We start from the raw sequence: 23,875 nt of genomic DNA, 5'->3' as shown, positions 1-23,875 counted from the left end.
GGGTAAAATAATGAATTTGTATGGGTAAACTAATAAAAAGTTTTAACAATCCACTGTAAAAAGTTTATTTGCAATTCTAACTTCTTAGTAGATTAGTAACAATTAGCACATTAATATACTACACAGGTACACCAAAAATTATGTTTAAAAATAGTTTATTTTAAAAATCTAATTACAGTATCAACACATGCTCATGATAAATTTGGAAAACATAGAAAAATAGGATAAAGAGCATAAAAATCACCAACAATTCCAGCACCCAAAATATAACCATTGTTAGCATTTTGTTGTAAACTTCCTTATTCTTTTGCTTTCTATGCACATGTATAAATATAAATGATTTAAACAAACCTCAAAGTTTTCCACATAAAGAGTTCTGTATCCTGTTTTCTAAATCTGATATTATATAATGTGCAATTTCCTACGGCACTAGACATCCTTCAAAATCATGATTTTTAATGGCTGTGTTACAGTCTACCCCAGAGACATCTTATTTATTCTGAACATTCTTGCTCAAAAATCACTGACATTTTTTCTAATTATTTTTCTTGTGAACAATTCCGAGAGATGAGATTATTAAATCAAAGTGTATAAACATTTTTAGGCTCCTGATTTACACTGCTTAACTGCTTTCCAGAAAGACAGTACCATTTTAAGTTACCTGTGCCATATATAAAATATCTCACTAAAGAATATTCTTTTGTAAATAATTTTTCCCTCACTGAAAAACTGAAATAATGTATAAGTAATTAAAATTAAAATCCATTTAAAATGACAAGTACCTAAATATCTGAGCAAGATTTGACATAAGATGACTACCTTAGAGATCCAAGCAAGCAAATTTAGTTATGGAAGCAGCAATACTAGTCATATGGAAAGGATCAAGAAAATATTGTAACATTGTAACTAGTATTATTTTTATCCAAACAGGAAAACAGTTAGAACAGTACTCTTCATACTCTTATTCAAGGAAATTGTGCTTAAATACTCTATTCAAGGAACATTGTAAACAGAAATTCCAGGATGTCAGGAAAAGAAATCCAAGAAACAGTAAAATGTAACACATTCAGGTCTTAAAAAAAAAAGGCAAAATAAAGGTGCAAATTCGGTTAACTAGAAGATAAGAGACATCTTTACATGGTACAGTACCTGATTAGAACTGGCTTTTTCAAGTCTGTCAATCATAATTTCAAATTGCAAAGGCTTAATTTCCATCTTTCTGTTAAGTCTATTTAATAAAGTCTCATCTTCTGAATCCATATCATAATCTGGTTGCTCGTTGTCTAGATTAAAAGCTAGAAAAGAAAGAAAAATTCTTTAAACTCAGGAGAAATTATGAAATTATACAGTGTTCATCATATTTGACTACAGACTGCTTCTAAATTATAGTACACTGACTAAAGGGGAGCTGAGGAGCAGGTATCTAAAATTAATTTCAGAGACTTACTGCATAGTGGAAGAAAAAACAAAATTTTGCTTTATATATGATTTAAAATTTAAACAGTAAAAATGCTAGGAAATATCTTATTTTGAAAATATATAACAATATAAAATAGCAACTATAAAAAAGATGACATGTACATGTTGACATGGTAGTCTGGTAGCATAATGAGCAACTTTGCCAAAATTAAGAATTGAGAAACAAGCTCAAGAACAAAGAGTATAATAGAAACGACGTTTCAAATTACTGAGGATAAAACAGATATCTAACGGGGAAAAAAAGGTGTTGGCATAACAGACTAGTTATCTTTAAAAAATTAAGCTGAATTCCTACCCTACTTCTAACACCAGTAAGTGACATATTCAACAAAATTTTATGGTAAAAAGTAAAACACATAAAAATACTAGAAGAAAATACAGGGTAGGAATGTAGTATGGGTAGCAACTCAGAAGCCGTAACACTGATTAAAAATAGACTGATTTGATATATAAAATTTTAAAATTTCTACTTAGAAAACTTAAATCAGAAGACAAAGAACAAAAAGAAAAAAATGTACTATATAAACAAAAGGCTGATTTTCTTAAAGATTTCCTGCAAATTAGAAAAAAACTAGTAACTCAGCAAATACTGGCAAATGATGTGAATTGGTATTTTAGTGGAGAATAAATATCAATGACTTTTTTTTTTTTTTTTTGAGGCAAGGTCTCATCCTGTCTATTGCCCAGGCTATAGTGCAATGGCACGATCTTGCTCACTGCAATCTCTGTCTCCTGGGCTCAAGCAATTATCCCACCTCAGTCTCCCGAGCAAAGTTGGGACTACAGGTGTACACAACCACACCCAGCTAATTTTGCATTTTTGGTAGGGATGGGGTTTCCCCATGTTGCCCAGGCTTGTCTGGAACTCCTGGGCTCAAGTGATCTGTCTGCCTCAGCCTTCCAAAGTGCTGGGATTATAGGCATAAGCCACCACATCCAGCTAAGAATAAATGTCAATGACTTTTAAACATAAAAAAAGTTTAACTTCAGTGATAGATAAATATACAATAATAAGACAATAGGTTTCACTCAGCAGACAAAGATCTAAAACTTGATAATATGCTACTGTAGAAAGAACAGCGGAAAAAAGTCCTCTCAAACCATGTGTGTAGGCAATTATAAACTGGTATTAGTTTCATTAAAAATATATCCTATTGAACTTGGTAATTCTATTTCTAGGATTCATCTTACATATAAACGAACACAGAAACAAAAGATATATACACAGGGTATTAGTTATGACATTGCAAGAAGTAAAAAATACAAACAATGTGTGTAGGATTAGATAAATGATAGTTTACACATACATGGACTATACAGACTGAAGCTCTGAGAAAGACACTGACCCATGTATACTGACATAGAATGAAACTGATCTTCATGAATATTAAATGAAAAAAGCTAAGGGGTGGAATAGTATATATAGTGCACTAATATATGTGTTTTAAAAAGGACAAGGATGGATATATATACACGTGTTTGTAAATGCACGGGATATTTTTGAAAGAATACTTAAAACTAGTAATCTCTATTTCTGCACAAGGGGACTACAAAAGGAGGGGTTCAAGGATGGTGAAAGAATTCTCTTTGTTCCCATTTGTATTGTTTGACATTTTAAGCATGTACATGTATAAGTTATTAAACCATAAAGGGTAAAAAAACTAAAGTGCCACAAATTACGTGTTGAAATTACATGACAAGATTTAAAGTAAGGCAGTAAAAGAGATATCAATAACCAACAGATTGAGTATACAAATGCTGTCTGTGCAGCGATGTGTAAATGAGTATCCTACATTCATACCACGTGAAATGTCCTGGCATTCTTAGATTCAGCATTACATTCTTAAAGGTACTAACGAAGGAATAGGAACAGATGTATATAATTATATAATTTTAGTAAAATCAGCCTCCTACTGCAGACCGTACTGATGGAGTTAAAATATCTAAAGGCATTTGCTTTATAATCGGTCAATGACTACATCTCAAAAATCTAGACTTCAGTTCATCACTCAAGAAATTTTTACCACTAGATAACAATAATAAAAACAAAAATAAATGTTAGCTAACACTTATAAACTTATATAGCACTTACTATGGGCAAGGTAGTACTCAAAGTGCTTTAAACATACTAAATTAACTGTCACAACCATCCTATGTGGTAGGCAGTATTTTATCTCCCAATGAATCTCACATTCTAAAATTTTAAGTGTTATTGTATTTAAGTATGTGATATAATCTAAAGTTAAATCAGAGGAGTTAAAGCTATTGGTGAACTAACGACAAATACTATTTTGTAAGTATGATTCATTTAAAATATTATTGAGAATAAAATGCATTTTTCTCTTATCTTTTATGTAAAACCTTGTCTTTATTACATGATAATCAATAATTCAAAAGCATGCTTTTAAAAAGTCAATTTGATCTGCATCAAAGTCAAAGACAGAATGACACCGAGCTCATAAACTACATAGATTACTAAAAATTACTCTTCCTTTCACAAAGGATGTTGTATTTGCAAATGCACATAATGACAGTCCAATGATCTGCCTTAATCCACATACTAACAACAAACAGTCAATAAAATCAGGTAGTCAATACAGCTAGGAGACATTTTAGAGAAAGATTTAGGAAAGTGTGGAGCAGAGTTAACACAATATACTGAATCTATAAGTTAAACAGAAGTTTTCAAAAGTTCAAGGGCAAGGCTATATATACAAATTTTGCATGACCATCTTTTATACACCTACCTAATCTTATTCACCTCTTGTTCCTCCACCTCCTATCTGCTCTATCTTCTTATTCTATTCTTACAAAAGCCAGCACCCCAGCTTGTGAGGCAGGGGAAGGAACAAGAAAAGCTGGGAAATAGTTTAGAAAAATTAATAGTGAGAATTGATAGGAGATCTGACAATGTGTAAATCAGAACCAGGGCAAAGACTTGCACTAGCACTCTAAGTATTCTATACTACCATTTCTCTTTCACTCAAAACCCATGTAAGAATCATTATAGATTTTGGAGATTTTTGTTACTTTTAAACCACCAGGTACAGGTGCTTGCCTGTACCTCTCCTTACCTCAGGTTATATTATCTCCTCTACCAGAGAGGGGTATAAATTCTTTAAAAGCAGTGATTACTTTAGTCATACCTGTATACTCCCTACATGGCACTTAGAGAAACAAAAAAAAGAAAAAAAGGACATACTAAAAGCTACCGAATAAAAATAGCATTTCTAAAATGTATAAATATAAAAAGAAATTATTTTAAACTACAAGCAGAATATTTTTTAAGTTGATTGATACCTCACTTTTTGAAACCCAGATAGCTTTCTCCTGCTACAAATACCACTTTTACAAATAGTGGGTTAGTTCCATAGGTCAGTCCACCAAACAAAACAGATAAAACAATAATACCTCCCACCTTAACATAAAGAAGAGTGGGGGCAGACAGGACACTTGACATCTTCTTGATGTACTAGAGTAACAGAATTAAGATATTGACAAAGCTAATAAGGGCATGTGTCTATGTGTACATGGAAGACTTCCTGTAGTGAAGTTAACCGAGAAGGAAAGGAAAGAAAAGGAAAAGGAAAGGAAAAGAGAAAAGAAAAAAAATAAGAGAATTTAAGAGGGTGCATGACCACTATTAGAAGAAGAAAGGAAGTAGGAAGGAAAGTAGATGAGAATTTCCTTGCAGTAGCCATCAGGTAGCTACCACTGCTCAGGAAAATTTGGTTGCTCTCTGGCAAAAAGAGCAACAGCTTCTGCGTAGGTAAGAAAGTGGGTATAACCTGCTGTTTGAATATATAAAGCATTCACACACTGACTGGTTATAGCTTACAAAATATATATAGTTAGTCTAAAATTAGTTGGTAAAGCAAATATTACTTCTAATTAAAAGTACCTTTCAAAGTTCCTTCGTACTTGGCCATATTCATATTTAAGTATCTAATAAGCACAGCTATTTAATGGAATGAAAATACAGAAAACCCGGGAGAAGAAATGATATGAGAAAATTTTCCAGGGCCAAAAAGTGGCAAGATATTTTCAGATTAAAGGGGGCTTACCAAGCATGGTATAAAATGAGTAGCATGCAATTCAATGGCGCACACAATGATGGGCCAGTTACTGCCCATTACTTTATAATACTATTATGAGTATGAATATGACTGCTATATTATACCTGTTACATATAACACATTTAGGGGAAACATTTATTCTCCATATTTCCATTCAAATCTCCAGGAGGGAAAAGTTTAGAAAGCACACTTTCAGCTTCTTTTCAGTGGTTCATTTTCCCCTCAGCCAAGGAAGGAGTGAAACTGATCTGTGAACCTGGGAGAAGGACCTATCAGCTCAACAGCTTCTGGGTACATGTTCTCCAGTGGTTCTTCCTTCCTTCATAGAGGCGGCATTCTAGTCAGTCCTCCACTACATGGTTAAGTACAGGGGCTCACTCTGCTCCTATTAGGGGGAGACCTGCTCTATCAGTGACCAACCAGCGTTAGAGTATGTTTGTCTAATTCAGGGGTTAATAGAATGTCCATTAAGGCCAAATATCTCACCTTCCACACCACTTTTATTAGTAATAAAGCTGAAATTTTATGTCCATGTCTATTTATCAATTAGTTTCAAAGCAGAAAACAGAAAGGAATGTTATTTTTTGCCTTCCTAAAGCCTCCAAATTATAAACTCACTTATTTATTTTTATAAATGGCTACACTTATTCTAACTCCAAAACATTCTATTTTCTATACTCAGTCTCCACATATGGCCTTTTGACAATACACATTCAACACCCAGAATTTAGGTCACTTACCCTGTTTTCTCTGGTTATTTACACAACTAGGATGCAACTGCACATATAGCATAAGTACCCTCTAACACACTGAATGTAAACCAATCAAAAGTACTTTAAATTTAAGACTTTTATAATAACAACAAAAACCACATTAATAATTTTTCTAACTTAATTCTGTGAATTTAGAACTCTTTATGTAAACCCATCTCTGTATTTATAGATGTTAATCACTGTGTGTGCCTGTCCCTAAACCCTCCTCAGCCATGTTTGATACGTGACACTCCAATCCACAGGATATCTGTGGGATCACAGATGAGCAGTTGGCTCTCAAACAGCCAGGGTTTAAAGCATACCTGGGCCAAATTTCCTCCAACAGAAATGTGAGCCCAGAGACAGCTTCTGGTTAAATAAAGCAAAATGAACACATACTTATCTCAAAACCCCATTAAAACAAAAGCAAAGGAGTTTTTTTTTTTTTTTTCAAATGGCATAAATCTTTAGGGATAACAGAAACAAAGGGAGAACCATCAATTAAATTTTCAGAGTTATAAATGCCATGTATTAGCAGACAAGAGAATGCTAAAATATAAAATGGCTGCAGGGGACAGACAACAGGAAGCAGGACCCACTCCCACCCCCGCCCTGCCCCATCTAAAGACTTAGAGCAGGCTTCTCCAGCCCATGGACCATGGGCCACACGCAGCCCAGGACAGCTTTGAATGTGGCCCAACACAGATTTGTAAACTTTCTTAAAACATTATGAGATTTTTTTGCACTTTTTTTTTTTAAGCTCATCAGCTATCATTACTGTTAGTGTATATTATGTGTAACCCAAGGCAATTCTTCTTCTTCCAATGTGGCTCAGGGAAGCCAAATGATCGGACACCCCTGAGAGGGCTGAAATCAACAGTTACTCTTTCCCTCATTCAGTGTACCTATGCAACTATTTTTCCTTCCAAACAGTATCAGACTGAAGGTTTGACCTACAAAGGTTGCTTGAGAGAGCCTGTGGACTCTGAAGCACCAGGCACACTGAGGGCAAGTATAAAGCTCCATACCAAAGGAGAAAGAGAGTAGTGGAAGTCTACACATGGAACCATAGAATCTCCCACCACTGCCATCCCACTCCTCCATCTCCAGCACCCACTTCAGCCATAAATACAAAAATACTGTCAGCCACCCGGGAATAAGACTGTGTGGGGAGGCAGGGATAGAGGTAACAACTAGACCTCTTTGAATATTCTTAATTTTATAGACAGAACTTTTAGTATCATGCAAATATTTTATATAATTACAAAATGAAATAACGTGTTGAAAAAAAATATCTCTAAAATTAAAAAGTAAATGGAACAAGTAAAGCCAACTGTCATTTGGGTTCTACTGAAAGTGTCTTTAAGATACAGTAAAGTGACTGTACATTTCTAGTGGGAATACCCTAACCGATCAACACATGAAAAACCCTGAAATTAGTTTTCTTTCTTTCCTGAGACAGGGTCTTGCTCTGTTGTCCAGGCTGGAGTGTAATGGCACAATCTCGGCTGCAGCTTTGATCTCCTTGGCTCAAGTCTTTCCCCCACTTCAGCTTCCCAAGTAGCTAGGACTACACATGCATGCCACTAGGTGTGGCTAATTTTTTTTTTTTTTTTGTAGAGATGGGGTTTCACCATGTTCCCCAGGTTGTTTTTGAACTCCTGGGCTGAAGCGATCTGCCTGCCTCAGCCTCCCGAAGTGCTGAAACTACAGGCATGAGCCACTGTGTGCGGCCCTGAAACTTTTTTGGTAAAATTATATTGTTGGTGAAAGAGTTGGTATTATTATTCTGAGACTACTGTGACAAAACATGGGGATTATGCAGATATCCTTGAGAAGTGATATTTAAAAAAAGTGTGGAAAAAAAGTAACTGTAGAAAAAAGTGTGGAAGGTTAAAACTTTTAGTTTTGAATTAGAGAAGTAGTAATATAAATTCATGATGTACTTTATCTCAAAGTTTTTTTAAGTGCATATTTCATAGGTCAGGTCCACTAATCAATCTTAGAGACATGGTCAACCCAGTAGTAAAGAATACCCCAAGGACCCAACTTACAGTCTCCAAATAAAATTTCCCACTAAAAGAAACAAGAGCACCCTGTGGAAATGACTGACTTCGGATCTGGGCCAGGAAAACATGTAAGGTAACCCTAACACAGTTTAGTTTTCTTGCTTTCTGGTATAATATTATCATTTCAAAAAAACCTTAAGAGCAAACCTGAATAGGTTCCTACTGGCCAAAAGCAGCAATAAGGATAATGAATTCAATGGATTGAAATATAATACAAATGTATAATAAATCCATGATCCATAAAGATTTTAAAACAAAACAAACATTCTCATAATCATTTCTGGAGAGTACTAAAAAAAACAAAATCAATCTTCATCGAGAAGTATATAATTTTTCATTGTTTCTTTTCTTTTGTGATGTCAGCAACCATTAATGACAATTACCTTGATTCATTAACTCATTAGGGGTTGCAAAATAGTAATTTTTCATCATTCCTGCTTGATTTACATTAGCTGGAATACTTCTATAAAGAGAACCTTCCTCTTTCTCAATTATTCAGAGATCCTGAAATACAGTTAATAGAAAAGAAAGATAAATGCTTGATTCCTGATTAAAAGAATCTTAAGAGACTGACTAACCAGCTACAATATATGGAAATTTTCTGGATCCCAATTCAAAAGTATCAACTGTTAAAAAAAGTAAGAAAAATGAGATCATTTATCTTATAAGACAGTCAAGAAATATGTACACTGATTAAATATTTGACAAATGAAGAAAATGATGTTTTTCTTCTAAGGAGTGATGTGATATTATTTTAATAGTATTATTAAATATTAATAGTATTACTATAATACTTTTAGATAATATTATAACTATGCTTTAACATCCCTAGATCAAATAATGCCGGGATGGCTATAAAATCATGGAGGTGGAAGAAAAGGTATAAGTATAGAGAAACAATATTGACCAGTAGTATATGGCAGTTCATTATTATTTTTACTTCTGAATGTTAAAATTTTTCTATAAAATTTTTAAAAAGCTAAATATGTAGAATATATAAAGAATCTCTTTAAAAATTCAGTAAGAAAATGACCCAGAGAAAAATGGACCCAAACATATGAAAAAGTAATCTACATAAACATGTTTTAACTTCACTTGTGATTGATGAGACAAATTTAAATCCACAAATACCAATTCACACCCATCAAACTGACAAAAATTGTAAAGTTTCACAGTAACAAGTGTTGATAAAAATATGAGACAACAAGAACTCTCATACACTACTGGTGAAAATATAAACTGGTATCAGTTTGAAGAACAATTCTGCAGTATCTAAAGTTAAACGTGTACATTTTATACAACTCAGCAATTCTACTTTTAGGCCCACATCCTACCTAGAAAAGCTCTCATAAATGTGGACAAGAATGACACGCATAAAGGCCATTCATAACATTATATTCATATAAGCAAAAAAAGTCCATCAATAAGAATAGGAAAACTGAGATATATTTATAAAAAATATTTATGAAATGAAAACTATGTTTACATAAAAATATGCACACAAATGTTCATAGCAACTTTATCCACAATAGCCAAAAATTAGAAACAATTCAAATGTCCCTCAATGATAAAAAAATCAAACAAACTGTAGTACATGAAATTATACTCAGCAATAAATAAGATCAAACTACTGACACATGCAACAACTTGGATCATCTCAATGGAATTAGGCTGAGTAAAAAAAAATAATAAAAAAGAAATCAATTCCAAAAGGTTATATACATACTGTAGATTTCACTTACATAACATTCCTTGAAATGACAAAATAATAGAAATGGGTAACAGATTAGTTGCTGTAAAACAAGGGCAATAAATGCATCTATCTCGTAGGATTCTTGTAGAAATTAAATGAAATAATTTGTGCATATTATACTGCCCTCTACAGAGTATGTGTTCAATAAAGTCAAGCAATTATTACTACTGAACTTCATTACTATACCTTATTAGTAGATCAAACTATCCTCTAATATGCCAGAAGTGAAAGTCAAGTACTACACAATTTTATAGGTCTTTTTAATATTAATGTTCTTAATAATTGGTGTATACAGAAATCATGGTTTTTAGTTTAAATAATTTAAAGTCTCAACTATGAATAACTGGAACCTATAATATTGTATTGCAAAAAAAGTACTTCTTTCTGCCTCTCTGAAGGTTAACACTTTCCATGTATGAGCTACTACATCTATTTCTCTGGCTTATTTTTTTAAAGATTAACGTATACCCAATGTGCTTTTGATTTATAAAACTTAAAGTTACTAGGGCTTCAATGGGGAAACATTTCAAATTAATTCATAGTGTAAAAAAAAAAAAAAAAAAAAAGGAGGCGGGATATGTATCCAATCATGGTTACATGTAGGAATAATTTTTCTATTATTCTGTGAGTCCATATATATAAAATTCTAATTTAAAGCAAAAAAGAAGTAATAAACAACCAGGCGTGGACACTTGTTAAGTAAAAGACAAGTGATATCACAAATGATTTCTTTTCCTGTATGTTTTCCATTTTCTTGGAAAAGTGGTTCTAAGCTACTTTCCAGTGGATTCCAATTATTTCTTTGGTTAAAATAGTCTAGCCCAAGGAACAGCAAACTATGGCCTGTGAGACAAGTCTGGCCTGCAGCTTGTTTTTGGTAAGGCTGTGAAAATGTAAAACAAAACAAAACAAACAAACAAACCTGTTTTATATTTTTAATGGATAATTTTAAAAGTAATAATAAAAAGGGTTGGGCGTGGTGGCTCACGGCTGTAATCCCAGGACTTTGGGAGGTTATGGTGGAAGACTGCTTGAGTCCAGGAGTTCAAGACCAGCCTGGGCAACATGGTGAAACTCCATCACTACAAAAATCACAAAAAACCAGCTGGGGGCAATGGTGTAAGCCTGTAGTACCAGCTACCTGGGAGGCTGAGGTGGGAGGATTGCTGGAGCCCAGGAGCTCAAGGATGCGGTGAACTATGAGGGTGCCACTGCACTCCCACCTGAGTGACAGAGTAAGACCCTGTATCAAAAAACAAAACAAAACAAAACAAAACAAAAAAACAAAGCCAGAGAGAAAAAGAGAAAGGTAATAACAAAAAGGAAGAGGAGAAAAGGAGAAGAATATGTTATAGAGATCAACTGTGGTCTCCCAGAACTCAATGTATTTACTAACTAGCCCTTTACACAAAAAAGATTTGCTAATCCCTAGTTTAAGTTAGTTAGGAAAAATAAAGTATTTCTGAGAAACTGGGAATGTGAAAGATAAGAAAAGGCTGTTAAGGAAGTACAATTTTCAAAATTTCACTCTTTGTGGTATGGTTTCTTCTCTAGGCCCTCTCTCCAGCTTCACCATCCATATGCAGAGAAAACAATCTTACGTGATATTTTCAAGAGACACTGTTTGGAATACTCTTAGGGTATTGGAATACTCTTAGGGAATAACAGCAAGAAATCTATTATTCTTTAAAAAATTAAAATCATCCTTAAGGACTGACGAGCTCTAAAAAGTTCAAGTCTGAATTTGGCCAGTAATTTATTTCTGGGCCTCTGAAGTTAGCTTCTTGTTTTTTATTAACTGAAAAAAGCCAAGAGCTATTCACTTACATTTAGAATTGACCACTATAATTTGATTTACATTATTATGAAAAATACAAATATGTCTGCTATAACATGACAGACATTCCTAAAAAAAATCCTTTATATGCAAAATTGTATACAAAAATACAGGTTTATAAAAAAACTTATCATTGTATTGTCCAAGTCCAAACAAACTATAAATACTATTTTAGATGACCACATAAGCCACTCAGAGTGGCTGGCTACTACTTCAAGGGATATTAAAAATAGACAATAATGGCCAGGCACAGTGGCTCATGCCTGTAATCCCAGCACTTTGGGAGGCCAAGGTGGGTGGATCACCTGAGGTCAGGAGTTCAAGACCAGCCTGGCAAACATGGTGAAATCCCGTCTTTACAAAACATAGAAAAATTAGCTGGGCACGGTAGCGCGCACCTATAGTCTCAGTTACTTGGGAGGCTGAGGCAGGAAAATCGCTTGAACCCGGGAGGCAGAGGCTACAGTGAGCCGAGATCGTGCCACTGCACTCCAGCCTAGGCAACACAGTGAGACCACATCTCAAAAAAAAAAAAAAAAAAAAGACAAAAATAACAGAATGGAATCACTGAATTGTGGGTGCTAAGACAAACAGACTGCAATAGAGCACTGTTTGAGGGCGTCAAGAGAAAATGCAACCAGTCACTAGATAAGAGTTGTGCAAGACTGCGGGTATACCTCTCTGGGAAAGGGACCTCTTAGGTACAGGCAGTCATTTTGAATTTTGTTAGAATAATAGAATTGAAAGAACTCTTTGACCCTTCCCAATGAAGATTTTACTTTATTTCCTGATACTAGCTCCCCTTGGTGAGGAAAAACCATAAAAGAGCCAGAACAACTTCCATGTAGTACTGACATTCACTCTTTTTTATCAATTGTTACAAAAGACTGCAAAGTCTCTGTGGTAGCTTTTTGTAAATAAATGAGATACTGTTTATAAATCTTACCAATCAGTAAATGAACAATGAGCTCAGTACTTTCCCCACTATACCACACAGAAGCTAAATTGAACCTTTCTAATCATAATAGCAGTAAGGAAAAATTCTTTGGGCTGTCAAAGGGAGCAAAGATATAGATAAATCAAAAGATTATTTTTGTTAGACTTAAACATTTAAGCTTTCCAACATTTATCTATGAATTATCAATGGTGGGGTTTTTTAATGTAAAGAGAAGCAATATCCATCTTTATACAAAGCCCCTACTTTCATACATCTTTAAATTTCTGGCCCGGCGCAGTGGCTCACGCTTGTAATCCCAGCACTTTGGGAGGCCAAGGCAGGTGGATCACCTGAAGTAAGGAGTTTGAGATCAGCCTCGTCAACATGGTAAACCGTCTCTACTAAAAATACAAAAATTAGCTGGCTGTGGTGGCGGCCACCTGTAATCCCAGCTACTCAGGAGGCTGAGACAGGAGAATGGCTGGAACCCGGGAGGCAGAGGTTGTCGTGAGCAAAGATTGTGCCATTGCACTCCAGCCTGGGTGACAAGAGTGAAATTCTGCCTCAAAAAAAAAAAAAAAAAAAAAAAAAATCCTAAATGTTTACTTCTGGAAATTATTTGTTAATATCTAAACCTCTTGATAGCAGGCAACTAAATAAGACAGAAACACAAGCGCACCTTGTTTCTAAAGGTGATTATTTTGAGCATTAACAACAGCACTCAGCAAGTGTCATTCACTTAAAATCTCATTGGTCTACCTCCTCTTCCAACTCTGTATTTCCTTTCTTATATAACTTTTCAAAACTATTTTTACTACTCCAATGAATCCAGTAACAGCCAACACTGACTGTACCTCAAGTACAACATGTATAACTGTGTCTCTTCCAAATTAGGTTAGGTACTAATACCAAATGGCAAAGAGAAAGTAGAAGCAAGGGCATTCTAAAGAGAGCAGCAGGAACAAAGACAGGAAAGCAGAGAGGATATCCTTAATTGCAAGAGATAAAAATTATCAAAAACGAGACTGGATAAAAGCTATATGATACAAATCAATTTTCAAGCAGGACCATATGTTCAATGAAGTTGTATGCACATATATAAAATCTAGATTTAAAGAAAGCAGAATTGAATAGTTTACAAGTCTAGCAATAGTGCTGTTGTATATCTTTCAGTTAAATGGATCCTAGTATACTAAAATGGGCTCTCAGTAGGTAGACATATGAACAAAGAAGTATTTAAAATAAAACTATATTTTCCTTAGAGCCTATATATATCTCAACCCTAAGGAGATCATGGAATCTGACAAAGACTCAGATGCCCCTCCTTGATGTGAGTATCATGAAAACCTGTAAGCCAGTGTTTCTCAAACTCTAGCACTCACCAGAATCATGTGAAGGGTTTGTTAAAACATAGGGTACTGGGCCTGATCATCAGTTTCTGATCCAGTAGATTTAGGGTGGGGCTTGTTAATGTGCATTTCTAACATGTTCCCAAGTGATGTTGGATCATGTTTAGAGAAATACTGCTTTAAACCCACAGTCTTTGCTCTAAAACATTATAAACTTTACTTGTGGTAACTGTGAAATACACTGAACTTTAAAAAATCTGTAAACCTTTAAGGTTCTCAGGCTTCAGTAATCTTAAAGATAGCTAATGAAAAGCAAATGTATCTAAAAGTTCAGAAGCAACCCAAGCACCATAACCTCCTTTGTTTGGAGCTCTCCAAAGTTCTGACCTAGGTTCCAACCTCAGCTTGAACATGTACTAAAAGATCCTGAATGCTGACACCTAGGACTCTTCACGTTGAATCCTCCAGACTTCCAAGAATTATAAAACTTGGCTGCAGATCATATGCACAACTCCCACCTCTACCAATTGACAACTCAAGAAAATGAAGTGCAGAAAAGTTCAAAGCCATATTCTACAAGGTAATGGAATCCAAGACTATTGACTAATTTAATATTTTTAAAGCTCCAGGTGCATGCCATAATCAAGATTATTCCTAGTCTTTTTGCTGACTAGCTAACTACAGTCCTTTCCTCCTTTGCAAAATTCACATTTTATATAAACAACAAATATTACTGGCCAAAATTAGTGGTAATGATGACAACTATGAGAATCACAGGCCGTAGGAATGGGCAACTGGATACTGTACATCTTTCAGGGAAGGATTTTCATAATTACAGAGAGGACAGAACCTAATGATATTAGACAGAACCTAGGGGATACAAGAATATATATGTATATATATATATATATATATTTATTTATTTTAAAAGGCAGTTGTGTAAAGATAATGACCCTTTTATTCTCCCTCTAACTCTGCATTTTCTTAGTTTTTTCTTTCTTCAGATTTTCCATCCCTTGTTGCTTTATAACAACCAAATAGAAAACTGGGTGAAGGACAGTAACAGTTCAGAAGGTAAAAATGCAAATGGCTCCTAAATAGCTGAAAAGATACCCAACCTCATTCTTAACATGAAATCTAAACTAAAATGATCCTGAGAGAAATTCAAATAAAGTCTGGGTTTAGTTAATAATAATGTACCAACATTATTTCCTAGTTCTGACAAAGGTAATGCAAGATGTGTCACGTTAAAGGAAACTAAAACTGGATGAGAGGTATAGATACAGGAACTATCTACACTACCTTTGCCACTCTTCAGTAAATCTAAAAATTTTCCAAAATAAAAGGCTTATTAAAAAAATACTACTCTGAGGTATATAATTTTTCACCTGTCAGATTAGCAAAATTTCAAAACTAAAAGCAGTCTTTTGATAGGGTGTAGGAAAACAAGTACTCTTGTACAAGCTAGTACAAAATGGTATAACTCCTATAGAGTGATTTGGCAACTTCTGTAACAGATATCATCACATCTCTATAAAATTCTATTTGTTCTTGGTTATCCATTATTCACCATGAACTATTTGCAACACATAACAAAAAGAAAACAATCCAAGTTTGCTTTTTTTTTTTTTTTTTTGAGACAGAATCTCGCTCTGTGGCCCAGGCTGGAGTGCAGTGGCATGATCTCGGCTCACTGCAAGCTCCGCCTTCCGGGTTCATGCCATTCTCCTGCCTCAGCCTCCCGAGTAGCTAGGACTACAGGCGCCTGCCACCACATCCGGCTAATTTTTTGTATTTTTAGTAGAGATGGGGTTTCACTGCGTTAGCCAGGATGGTCTCTATCTCTTGACCTCATGATCTGCCTGCCTTGGCCTCCCAAAGTGTTGGGATTACAGGCATGAGCCACCGCGTCTGGCCTTTTGTTAAAAAAGAAAAAAGAGAAAAGGCCTCACTTTGCCACCCAGGCTGCAGTGCAGTAGCACGATCATGGCTCACTGTAACCTCGACATCTTAGGCTCAAGTGATCCTTCCATTTCAGCCACCCAAATAGCTGGGACTACAGACATATACCATCACACCTGGCTAACTTTTTAGTTTATGTAGATGGGGTCTCACTATATTGTCCAGTCTGGTCTTGAACTTCTGGCCTTACATCTAGGCCTCCCAAAGTGCTGGGATTACAAGTATGAGCTATGTGCCCAGCACTAAGTTTGCTTTTTCTAGGAAATTGGATAATAAACGAGCACACCTAAACAATGGACTATTATGCAGTGATTAAAAAAAAAATGAGAACATATGTACATATTAATATAGGATAATTTTGAGACTATATTCTTAAGCAAAAAAAAAAAAAAAACAAAAAAAAAAACAAAAATGAAAAACCCAAAACAACAGCAAGGTGCTTTTTAAAAAGCACACAGATATAAGAGAAGGTTTAAAAATACACTTTCTTGGCAGCGTGTGGTGGCTCCTGCCTGTAATCCTAGTATTTGGGGAGGCTGAGGTGGGAGACTGCTTGAACCTAGGAGTTCAAAACCAGCCTGAGCAACATGGTAAGCTCCTGTGATGCCAGCTGTTGGGGAGGCTCAGGCAGGAGGATCACTTGAGTGCAGAACGTTGAGGCTGCAGTGAGCCATGAGTGATCACCAGGTGATGAAATGAGTGAGACTCTGTCTCAAAAGAGAAAAGAAACGAATACAAATTCCTATGTGCTTGAAACCCTAAAATAACACATGAACTAATAAAAGTGCTCACTTATAAAGGAGGGGTGGTTGGAGTGGAAAGTGTATAGGAGTGAGTTTATTTTTATACACTTTTCTTTAGAAATCATTTGAATGCATTATCTTTTTAAATAAAACAAGATCGTGTTATTTTGTGAATCTAGAGACAATTTTGGGTTTTAAAAAATATTCTGGATCAGCGATCCCTCTGTATCATGAGAGATTCTCCCCCATTTTCTGTTCGAATCTACTAATCTTTCTCATTCACTCTCAACAAGCATAGAATGAAAGCAAGAAGTTTTACTCACATCTGTGTTCAGGCAATACCCTAGCTTAACCAGTAAAAACTAATGTTAAAATAACATTATATATACAAAAAAAGAAATTCCACTAAGTACATCTAACGGTATAAAATAATAAATATGTCACAGAAAGTGAACATATCTTCATAGGCCACTACATAGTAAGGATCTTGAAAAGTTAAATAACAGTATTCATTTTTTAACTGAGTTGTTGTTTTAATGTTAGCAAGGAAGTGGTGAATGGACAAAGATATAAACTCAGTATACAGAAGACATCAGAAATATTTGAAACAGTAGTCTTTGGATTTTGAAACTACAGTGATTTAAACTGAATTGGCATACAGACAGACATATAAACCAACGGAACAGAACAGAAACCCCAGAAATAAACCCTGACATATATGGTCAAATGACTGACAAGGATACCATGACTACACAATGGGAAAAGGACAGTCTCTTCAACAGATGAGCTGGGGAAACTGAATATCCACATGCAAAAGAATGAAGCTGGATCCTTACCTTGTATTTAAAAATCAACCTCAAATGGATTAAACACCTAAATGTAAGACACAAAATTATAAAACTCCTAGAAGAAAATATAGGAAGAAAGACTTCATGACATTGAATTTGACAGTGGTTTCTTGAATATGACACTAAAGCACCGGTAACAAAGAAAAAACAGATAAATGACATTACATCAAACTAAAAAACTTCTTCAGGGCAAAGGAAACAATCAACAGACCGAAAAGGCAACTTTATGGAACGGGAAAAATATTTGCAAACCATGTAGTGGATAAACAATTAATATCCAAATACATAAAGAACTCCTAAAACTCAAAAACAAAAAATGCAAAAATAAATAAATAAACCCAAAAACAACAACGATATACAAATGGCCGGCATATAAAAAGATGCTCAACATCAGTAATCATCAGGAAAATGCAAATCAAAACCAGAATGAGACATCAACTCCCACCTGTTAGGATGGTCACTATAAAACTAACAGAAAATTACACATGTTGGCAAGGATCTGGAGAAAGTGGAACTGTGCACTGTTGGTAAGAATGTAACTAGTGTACTACTGTCTATGGTACAGCCCTTATGAAAAACAGTAGTTTCTGAAAAAATTTAAAATAGAACTACCATATGATCCAGCAATCTCACTTCTGGGTATATATCCAAAAGAACTGAAAACAAGACCTTGAAGAGACGTGTGCACATCCATGTTCATTACAGCATTATTCACAATGGCTAAGAAGTGGAAGCAACCCAAATGTCCATGGGCCAATTACCTGGTAAAAAAAAAAGATGGTACATACACACAACAGACTATTATCAGTCTTAAAGGAAATCTTGTTTACAACATGGATAAATCTTGAGGACATTATGCTAAATGAAATAAGCCAGCCACAAAGAGACAAAAATACTGCATGATTCCACATACATGATGTATCCAAAGTAGTCAAATTCTTAAAAACAAAAAGTAGAAAGGTGGTTGCCAGGGGCTGGAGAGCATCAGGAGGTTGTTCAATGGGTATACATAGTTTAAGTTTTACAATATGTAAAAATTTTAGAGACCTGTTGTACAACAATGTGACATAGTTAAACTATATACCTGTAATGTACATTTAAAAACTGTTAAGAAGGTAAATTTATGTTATGTATATTTTACCACAATAAGACATTTAAAAAAACCACATGCGAAACTGAATCATGTCACGAGGAAACAAGTATACCCAAATTGAGGAACTTTTGACAAAATAACTGGCCTGTACTCTAAAAATGTCAGTGGCATGAAGAACAAAAAGACTCAGCAGTAGACTGAAGAGACATGGTAAGTAAAGGCAATGCATTATTTGGGATTTTCCTTCACTGCAAAGGACATTATTCGGACAATTATTAAATTACACATGAGGTCAACAGATTACTGTACTGTATCAATGACAACTAACTGATTTTGATAACAATGCTGTGGTTATATAAAAGAATTCTGCGTTTTTAAAAACCAGACACTGAAGTACTCAGAAGTAAAGAAGCATAACATTTGCAACTTACTCTAAAAGGGTTCAGAATGAAGATAATGGTGAGGAGAAAGAGCTGACACAGAGAGGAGTGATATAGAGAAAGAGTTAAAAAAACAGAAAGCAAATATTGTTAAGTGTTAATATTTAATGAATCATGGAGAACAGTAGACAGAATTCATTATATTATTCTTGAAACTTCTCTATAAACTGGAAAGAAGGTCAAATTTTTAAAATTTAATTAAAATACTCTCAAAATAAAAAGTAAAACAAAATGTTTAAACACAACTTTCTCAGAACCTATCTCTTGTATTCTAATATAAATCTATGCCAACTCTAAGACATAAAGATTCTTAAAGATTGAATTCTGTCTTCCAAAAAATTAGAAAAATTCATCAGTATTTCAATTTCTCTTAACACTATATACCAAATATTACTAGAACAAGGCCAATGTAATCAAAGAGCTGAAAAATATTTCCTGCCCCCAACCACCCAATAAAGAAGAGGTGAATTTGTAGCTAGGGTCTCACTCCTTAACTATAACCTTATTCTTCCAGTGCTATCCATGTTCGCTTCAAAACAACCTATCTGACATTATAATTCTAGATCCTTCAGAAATGGTTCCAACAGTCAGTGGACTAAAATTCCCCAACTCCCCATATGACATCTTGACCAACGTTCCTGCTTCAATATCATCAATGACTAAAAATTCACTAGAAACATCTCCCCAAAGAGTGGCCAGATACTGTCAGTTACTATACAAAAAATAAAATTCTTGACTGAGGCTGGAGATAAAAAATGACTTTATATCATGAAAACTGAGCTTATACATAGTGGGTCAACTAACACTGGTGAATGAATGAGCTGCAATATTCTCCAATTTTTTAAACTATTGCCTTAAATTGTTTATATTTCAGAACAGAATACAAAACCTACTCAGATCATTTTGCTTTCACTGAGGTGAAGATAAAACGAGATTTTTTTTTTAAAAAAAGAAAAATTAATTTGTTAACGAATACAAAGTTACAGCTAGACAGGTGGCATAAGTCTTAGTGTTCTATAGCACTGATGGATAACTGAATGCTCCCCACAAAGAAATGATAAATGCTTGAGATGGTGGACATGTTATTATCCTGATCTGGTCACTAACATTTATATGTACTACATCACAATGTAGCTCATAAATATGTACATTATATCTATTAAAACTTGTAAAAGTTAAAAATTATAAAACAAAAAATTGAGAAAAATTTATTTTTTAAAAAATAAATGAATAAGTTATTATCTTAATCCTTATGGATCATACATATTCCAATAAAAATAAAGAAAACATTTGAGGAACTCTTCTCTGAAACTGTCTTCAGAATAAGATTATAAATTGCATAAAAGAGTCCTACATTTTACAGTCAAAAACTTCTTTAAAACCAAAATAATATCTAAGTTATTGACCATACTTGGCTCTGAATGGATTTTCTGAAATTAAAGTCCATTCTGTCAAAAGACAAATATTACTACTGAAGACATTTTTAAAACACTAAAAATTCCACAAGAGATTTTTGAAGTTTCTTTTTAAAATAAATCTCTAAGAATTAAAAAGACAAAGCTACAAATGCAAACAAGGTTATCAATGATAAACCCTCTAGAAAGTTATAAATCCAATTGTTTCAATCAGAAGAAATTTAAGTTACTATAGATCAACCTCAAAAATTATGCAACCAATAAAAAATTACAGAGACAACGATATGGAAAAAAGTCTAAACACTGGGTGAAAAAAAGCTGAAAACAAAATTGTTAAGTAAGACTTCTGGTTTCCAGGTAGGCACGTAAGAAACTTAGAAGTTGCCACCCCATCTTAACATGTAAAAGGCTGAACAAACTGAAAATAAACAACACTTAAATCTGTGAGGTCACAGGGCACACTCAAAAAAAATCACACTCAAAACTGGAGACAGAGGTGAATACACAGAATCACAACTTAAGGGAACAGAAACCCACTAGCAGAAACCTTCCTGAAAACCAATGGGGGAGAGGAAGGAGGGCTGGAAAACCTAAACTGTAATTGACTCAGTATGGCTAATTCTGAGAGATTAAAAACTCCAGGCATCCCAGTCACTGGGAAGCCCTTACACTTTTGTGAGTATCACCTTTCAAGAACTCAACCATGTTCTCACAGTAAATACTTAAGGAAAAAATATCTTTGTGTTTCCAGAAAGGTAAGCATTTTGAAATGTGCCAGAGCATTCTGTTTTTAACAATGCCTGCAATCAAGAGAAACAATTTTATCAGAGTATAATCTGCTTTTTTTCTTAAACTTTTATTTTAGGTTCAGGGCTACAATGTGTAGGTTATTAGGTAAATTGCATCTCATGGGGGTTTGATATACAGACTATTTTATCCCCCAGGTAATATGCACAGTACCCAATAGATAAGTTTTTCGATCCTTTCCCTCCTTCCATCCTCTACCCTCAAGGAGGTCCCAGTGTCTCTTGTTCCCTTCTTTGTATCCATGTGTTCTCAATGTTTAGGTCCCACTTATAAGTGAGAACACGCAGTATTCGGTTTTCTGTTCCTGTCTTAGTTTACTTAGGATAATGGCCTCTAGCTCCATCCATGTTGCTGCAAAGGACATGATCTCGTTCTTTTATGGCTATATGTGTATATGTATCATGTATATGTACCACATTTTCTTTATCCAGTTCACTGTTGATAGACATTTAGGTTGACTCCATGTCTTTGCTGCTGTGAATAGTGCTGCAATGAACATACATGTGGATGTGTATTTATGGTAGAACGATTATAATTCTTTGGGTATATACCCAATAATGGGACTGCCGGGTTGAATGGTAATTCTGCTTTGAGTTCTTTGAGAAATCGCTACGCTGCTTTCCACAATGGCTGAACTAATTTACATTCCCACCTGCAGTGCATGAGCATTCCCTTTTCTCTGCATCTCACCAGTATCTGTTATTTTTTGACTTTTTAATAATAGCCTTTCTGACTGGTGTGAGATGGTACCTCATTGTGGTTTTGATGTCCATTTCTCTAATGATTAGTGATGCATTTTTTCATATGCTTGTTAGCTGTGTGTATGTCTTCTGCTTGGGTTTTATCAAAGCCTATCAGACCTGGGGGAAGGAAAAAGACGAGTCCAGCTGCCTCTAGTCTTCCATGCAGGAGAAGAGAAATACCCAACTCCAGCCTCCTCTAGCCAGCCTGTCTCACCCTAAGGGGGAAAAACTGAGAAGCACTGGTGAAGTTCACAGTCCAGAGACAGAGGCTCATCAAAAGACAGACCTCATCACGAAACTGTAAAATCTCACCCCACAAAACACACCAAAAAACCGCACCATTAAAGTCCTGTATTTGTGCAGTTCCCTTTACCCAGTTACACCATGTCCACCTTTCAAGAAAAATTATAAGACATACTAAGCAGCTAAGCAAACATCAGAATCAGAGTCAGATATGATAAAAATGCTTTTCCAACCAGGAATTTCAGAAAACTATAATATACTTAAGGCTTTAATGGAAAAAACACAACATGCAAAAACAGATGAATAATATAAGAAGAGAGATGAGAATTCTAAAACAAAAAACAGAAAAAGAAACAAAGATAAAAATTACTATTTAATATAATAGAAATGTATCTGCAGGGCTCAATAGTAGACTGGACACAGCTGACAGAAGAATCTTGGAGCCTGGGAATATGATATGACAACAGAAACTTCCAAGACTGAAAAGCAAAGCAAAAAAAAAAAAAAGAATAAAACAGAATAGACTACTACTAAATATGCATAATGCAAATTCTGAGAAAGGAACAGAAGCAATATATGAAGTACCAATGACTGAGAATTTCTCCAAATTAATGTCAGGCACCAAACCACAGATTCAGAAAGCTCAAACAACACCAAGGAGGATAAAAGTCAAAACGAAAACAAACAAAACCACCCTATACCTAGGCATATGATATTCAAACATCAGAAAATCAAAGGTAAAGAAAAAACCTTGAAAGAAGCCAAAGGGGGAAAAACACCTTAGCTACAAAGGAGCAAAGATAAAGTATCACATCAGATACTCCTCAGAAATCATGGAAGAAAGAATAGCATGGAGTGAAATAATTCATGTGTTGAGTTAAAAAACAAACAAAAACCTACAAACCTAAAATTCTGTATTCTGTGAAATTACCCTTCAAAAGTGAAGGAAAAATAAAAACTTTCTCAGACAAACAAAAATTGAGGACTTTGTTGCCAGTAGACCCGCCTTATAAGAAATCTTAAAAGTAGTTCTTTAGAGAGGAGAAAAATGATATTGGTTAGAAACTCAGATCTACATAAACATAGCAAGAGTACTGGGGAGAAAGGATAAAACAAAAACTTTTATTTTTATTACCGTTAATTATCTAACTGACAACAGTTTGTTCAAAACAATAGGAACAATATATTCAATTATGTATGCTTACATATATAAGCATTTTACTTACACATAGCATACAGACAGATATAGACATGCATTGCTTAATGAAGTTGAAACATTCTGGGGACAGGGCCAAGACAGGCGATTAGAAGCAGCTGCAGTCTGTGGTG

At 34.6% G+C, this 23,875-nt stretch overlaps 1 protein-coding gene across 2 annotated transcripts in view; it reads right to left on the bottom strand.

Moving 5' to 3' along the window:
* Positions 1-23,875, bottom strand: part of EPC2 (enhancer of polycomb homolog 2) — a 143,803-nt gene that overhangs the window by 43,664 nt on the left and 76,264 nt on the right. For both annotated transcript variants that reach the window (XM_025405473.1, XM_025405475.1), the window contains one exon: positions 1,150-1,295. In XM_025405473.1, the coding sequence (XP_025261258.1) occupies positions 1,150-1,295 (146 nt within the window). The remainder of the gene's footprint in view (positions 1-1,149; positions 1,296-23,875) is intronic.

The sequence above is a fragment of the Theropithecus gelada genome, chromosome 12 (assembly GCF_003255815.1).
Source record: "Theropithecus gelada isolate Dixy chromosome 12, Tgel_1.0, whole genome shotgun sequence".
NCBI classification, from domain to species: domain Eukaryota; kingdom Metazoa; phylum Chordata; class Mammalia; order Primates; family Cercopithecidae; genus Theropithecus; species Theropithecus gelada.
The sequence above is the reverse complement of the archived record's forward strand: the minus strand, read 5'-3'. Positions and strand labels throughout refer to the sequence as shown.